This window comes from Pyxicephalus adspersus, chromosome 9 (assembly GCF_032062135.1).
Source record: "Pyxicephalus adspersus chromosome 9, UCB_Pads_2.0, whole genome shotgun sequence".
Taxonomy (NCBI): domain Eukaryota; kingdom Metazoa; phylum Chordata; class Amphibia; order Anura; family Pyxicephalidae; genus Pyxicephalus; species Pyxicephalus adspersus.
The window spans coordinates 43,552,044-43,558,171 of NC_092866.1; the positions used below are offsets into that span (position 1 = coordinate 43,552,044).

The window sequence follows — 6,128 nt, forward strand, 5'->3', positions numbered from 1 at the left end:
TAGACTTCTGCAATTTGCACACCCCAACATTACTACATGCCTTATATCACACAAAGTGTCTTGTGTATCTATATTGCATATAGTGCCTCATACCTCTCTGGCAAACTCTGCATTATTACTTTTTATTATGGCACCTTTTACTTCCCTATTACAAAAATGTACATTTAGGGGTACAATCAGTGCTCCATGCTATTCTGTAACAAGAAAAGCCTTATAAATCACTGATGAAGGCAGAAGCTTTATCCTTACTGTTGCATGCTCACATCTCTTTGTTAAGAATTAGTACCCAGCATTTTGCTTTTACATGTAGTTTATTAACAACTTGCAGCACATTTAATAAACCCTTTGCATACTGCAATATATCCTTACCCACTTACAGCAAACATTTCATGAAACTCAGTGGCACTTGATTTGCATTATTTTGTAATGTAAACCAGCATTACAACATCACACCAACCCAAGTCCTTGTGAAGAGAACAGCTTGGCTGCAATGGCTTTTTGCTCCGGGGCATAAACCATTTGATGGACACTAGTGTTTATCCATGATGTGACACAGGACAGAAGCAGCCGAATGAATTCTGAGGTGTTCAGAGACATACCGTCTGCTCAAATCCAGCTATATGCAGTCACATTGATTGGGAGGCGTTTCATAATAAAGATAGACAATGACCCAAAACATACAGCCAAAGCTACCCAGGAGTTTATTAAAGCAAAGAAGTGGAATATTCTTAAATGGCCAAGTCAGTCACCTGATCTGAACCCAGTTGAGCATGCATTTCACTTGTTGAAGACTAAACTTCGAATAGAAAGGCCCACAAACAAACAGCAACTGAAAGCTGCTGTAGTAAAGGCCTGGCAGGGCATTATAAAGGAGGAAACCTAGCATCTGGTGATGTCCATGAGTTCAAGACTACAGGCTGTCATTGCCAGCAAAGGGTTTTCAACCAAGTATTAGAAATAAACATTTTATTTTCAGCTTTTGAATTTGTCCAATTACTTTGAGCCCCTGAAATGAAGTGATTGTATAAAAAGAAAGGCTTTAGTTCCTCACATTTTTATGTAATCTTTTTGTTCAACCCACTGAATTAAAGCTGAAAGTCTGCAGTTCAACTGCATCCGAGTTGTTTCATTTAAAATTAATTGTGGTAATGTACAGAACCAAAATTAGAAAAAAGTTGTCTGTCCAAATATTTATGGACCTAACTGTAGGTGGCTTTTTACCTTGGCGACTACCAGGCCCTGTGTCCCCACATCTGTGCCTTGATGTTACACTTTGGCCCCCACACTCCCCGATCTTTTTTTTCTGTCTTTTGTTCTGTATCTAGGGGTTCACCGTTTAAGGTGTCATGGCTTCAATCTGTTGTTATAATCCCAACTTCAAGCCCTAGTTTTGAAGTTCTACATGTCTACACTTTCTCCAGATTTATGGATTCTACTATGTTCTTTTTTGGAAGTGAAGACAATACTTTTGTACTGGTAATTCTAATTTTCTTTAAACAAACTTTTTGTATGTTATTTGTATTGCCCTTTAAAATGATTTAATAAACACATTTTACAGAAAAAAATACACCATAGAACATTTACAGAAAAAATAAACCATGAAATCCATTTCCAAACAAGTTTTATTTTTCAAGTTTTACAATTACACAAGTTACTGTGCGAGTCAAGTACTGAACATTTACTTGACAATCTAGTAAAGTTAACAATCAAGCCAGTGTATAAGGATAATGTCACAACACTTCAATCTGGCTGTAACAAGGTTTTTTCAATCCAATACAAAAATAATTCTCAATATACAGCTTTTACCTTAATTGTAAAACAAAATCAAACAGCACAAATAGTATTGCTAGGTAAAGCATTAAGTGCCACCATGAAATAAAGCTGGAAAGGATTTTTAGATCCAAGGTCAAATATTTTTGGGTTCAAAACCATAAAGAGCAATTTTCCCCAGCACCTACCCAGTACCGTCCACTAGTTTTAGCTACTATCCCCCGGTCCTCTGTGGGTAATGTTATCCCTGCAGTGTTTTCTCTATCGTAAAATAAATGAAGACTCAATAGGAAAAGTATGTTTTTATCATAAGAGCCACCACATCAGGTGTATGGAAGTGGGAAATGGAAGCAGAGATCTTAATGCTTGGCACTCAGCAATGTGAGAAGCCAGTGAATATTTTAACATGAGCAACTAAAGACAAAACTATAACTACCATGTGGTCTGACAAAAAAGCACAGCTAACTTCGGCAATCTTAATTTCACAAAAGAAAATGGAATTTGATAAATTAAAGAAAATCGGTCATGAGATAGCTGTCTTTCCTGACCTCTTTTTTAAATTCTATTTTGCCGACTTTCATTCTGATCATTTTATCATGTGATTGACACAAAACATGTACATGTATTCCTCTGGCTTTAACTTAATTTTCCATCTTTAAACATGCCCTGGGTCATTGTCTCACAGTATTAAAGATGGTGGGTCAATAAAACAGTCAAGCAGAAGGAGGAGTAGCAGCAGCTATTATATTTTTCCTGTGGCAAGATTATTTGAAACGAGTTATAACAACAGCGAAGGTCAGTATAGGATGCAACGGAAAATGGTTCCAGTGAATTTGCTGCAACAGACCTCCTACGCGCTTGCCACTCACTGTACTAAAGGACAGAAAGACTTATCAAGTATTCTTTTAGGTAGCTGTGGAACTGATAACACGGCAACATGCTTTTTATTGACAGAAAGTGCAGGTATTGAACACTCAATTTAAGTATTGCCTGAATTATTTGGTTTGGGCAAATCCGACACGATCATTTTCTCTGTCAAACTGAGTATAATATTGGCCAATGAAAACATCTCCAATGATCCAAAGTGGCCCAGCCGGGGGAGGAATGTCAAGACCCATGAATCCACTAATGCACATGGTGCGGCCAAACTGAGTCACCTGAGAGAAGACACAGGATAATCATTGGGAGGGTCAATGGCAAATGTTTGTATTACAATACATGCATGACCAATACTTTATATCTCATCCTACATTGCTAAATACTTACCTTCAGTACATATTGTTCTCCAGTCAGACTGTAGTCCTTTCCTCCAAAATTAAACGTTACAACAGGCAATGAGGGTATTTTATCACAGATCACCATATACTGCAGAGAAACATATAAAAAAATATAGTATGAATGAGCAAATGAATCCCAACACTGATCTGTAAAAAGTGGTGTACAATGTCATCAGTAGTTAATACAACAGTGGGAATGTACTTGACAACTTAATATTTAATAATTTAAAGAGACATTTCCGTTTTAAAATTTCAAATGCATTAATATTTATTCATTTTTTTGTATGTAATGTCTCATTGCATACTGCAATAAAAGCATAGAACAAAAACAATTGAAGCAAACTTTAATCGAAATGCCTGACTCAAAATAGCTGCCCTTTACAGATATAATAGCCAAACAGAAATGTTGCTTGAAAAAACGGTTCTCAAAGATGTGCTGTTTTGGTGGCTTGTTTTGATTTCAATTCTTGAGCTCTATTAAAAACAGGGATTCAGACATTCCTTTCGAACATTCTCTCAAGGGAATCTTCCAGGTCTATGTGTTTCAATAGCAGTACCTGATTTCTATTAGGGAATGTTTAAGTAAATGTCAGATTCCCCGTTTTATAAATGGCGTCCTTGCTCTATTTCATTTCAAACCAACTTGATGGGGTTTAGACATGCAGATCTTGCTGATCATTCTGTAATATGAAAGCTACAATTGAATCCTTTTCTGCTAAGGTATTTCTGGCACAGATTGATGTTATGTGATTATGAAGTTACGCTGTTGTTCTGTGAAGCCCCAATCATGCAAAGTTTTGTATGGATTCTACTGTTGCTTTTGGTCTACCAGACCTGTTCCTGTCAGTATCATTCAAATTACAAAATGCCTTTAGATGATGTACTTTTTAACAACATCTTTGCAACATTTTTAATGGTAAGGTATTTACATTTAAAGGACTAAATCTTTATCAGTTACATTTTTCACTTATTGGTCACATATACAGTTTTAACCTCTGGCATTTTACAGCTTACCTTTGTACCATTTCAAGATACTCAAGTTAAACATGAACTGACTATAAGTCAATAAAAATTAGAAAAAGGGTGGAATGGTGGTGTTTGAACAAACTGTTCTGACTGGTTGTATCTCTTTCTCATTTAAATATTTTGTATGCACCCTATTTAATGTACAGCGCTGCATAATATGTTGGCACTATATAAATCCTGTTTAATAATAATATTAAAAACTTTTTTTTATTACTAAACATTTAGTACATTACAAAGGACTCTTGAAGCATTATGAATACAACTTGGCAGGCAGCACAACAGCGGAAGATCTGGTTTAAACCACAGATTGAGAAGTCTGATATGGGATGGGTCACCGCTATGAAGGGTATTGTTCAGGTGCTGCCTGAAGAGAAGACTACAATATATGACTATGTAGTATTTCACATATACTGAACAATACATTGTTAATGTTTTCTTTTTTCCGACTCCAAAATTTTTAATGTGACCCTGTATAAACTGTATACTCAGAACATTTACCTCTCCATGAAACAGAGGCAAGGCTCCAATAGCTTTCTGTAGTGCTTCAATTTCTTTTACTGGGCCAGTGATCAGGGAGGTCCCGGTGTCCACAATAGCCTCACAGCCACCTTTACACAGAGTCAGCTGCCCTCCAACCTCTACCCTAAAAGGGAAAAGAAACATTTCTCAGTCAGGGTTTAACAACATTTTAGCTGAACTAGGTCAAATAAAAAGGTAAGAATGCCCAGAATGACTAAGTCTGCAGTGCACAGACAATGTATGGAATGACCTGCTTGTTCCTTACATTTCTTAGATGCCAATAGCAACTGTTGTATGCTTTTTATGAGGGGTGCCCTTTAAGAGAAGGATAATGGAAACCGTTCCAGCTCAATAACGGTTACAACTAACAAATATAAAAGGAAAGCTGATCTTATAGTCAGCGAATACATTTACTATAATAAAAATTTGTATTTTAGGATCTCACTTTGCAAACCACAGCTTATTGTTTACAACTTTAACATATTCACTATCACAAATGCTGTATAATAATGTATGCATAGGACATATTAAAGACTAGTCTTTGCCCTATTTGCAATACATTTGAAGTGAACAGACACAGATGGCAAAATATCGAACAAATTAATAAAAAACTGACGGGTTTTACCTCTATTTGTATACACAATTAATTTTTTTTAACGCTATAGGCATTTTAACATCACACTTGTCCGCATAAAAAAAAAACATTAAAACAAAAACACCTTGATGAATTCTGAAGCTGCAGTGCTTTATTTGGGTTATGTGACGTCCTCATATTACCACACTTTTATTACCCATGAAGAAGCAATGAAGTTTATTATAAAAAACTCAGAATGATCAGATTAACCACAAAATAATCCTCAACCATATGACCATATCACTTCTCTCATGAACATATTTCTTCACATCTACTGACACACAGCCTACCACATAGAAGACACCTAAGTGCTTACTTACTGGTTCATACGAATCTGCCAGTATGCCTTGCGGGTCACATTCATGTAATTAAATTCTCCAGTGTAAAATTTAGGGTCAGTCCCTCCAAGCAGCAGTTCTCCACCTGGCTGGGAATCTGGATTTCTAAAGTAGAGGGTTATAAAAGAAATAGAAGTATAAAAGCTTTATGTTACATGCACACCCTAAGTAATGTCATATTTGTATACCAAAAGCATGGTGTCTGACCTAATCAGAATCATTGGGATAAATTATTAAATCTTACCCCCCCCCACTTATTAGCAGAAATGATGAAGAGGTATGGATGTCTGACAATTCATGTGAGGTAAGGCAGACTGGTTCTTCCTCTACCCAAGCATTGGAAAAGTTTCCTAATTCATCCAAGAACAGGGTAAAATCATGTGTCTATTATGTACCCCGTGGCTACAGTGGGAATAGTAAAATTAAAAATTAGACTGTCTATATTTTGAATTCACTGGTCTCAGTGACATAATGACTAGGTTTCTGAGCTTCTCCATGCAATACAGGCAGAACATGGCTGGTGGGAGAAAAGAAAGATATTGTAAATAGTCTTCTGAAAACATA

General features: G+C 36.2%; 1 protein-coding gene across 1 annotated transcript in view; it reads right to left on the reverse strand.

Annotated features, from left to right (window-relative positions):
• Nucleotides 1-1,604: 1,604 nt before the first annotated feature.
• Nucleotides 1,605-6,128, reverse strand: part of LOC140337869 (cathepsin D-like) — a gene marked incomplete in the record, with an annotated part of 14,840 nt that continues 10,316 nt past the window's right edge. The window contains 4 exon segments of the mRNA XM_072421721.1: nt 1,605-2,927; nt 3,037-3,135; nt 4,572-4,716; nt 5,547-5,669. Coding sequence (XP_072277822.1) covers nt 2,766-2,927; nt 3,037-3,135; nt 4,572-4,716; nt 5,547-5,669 — 529 coding nt within the window.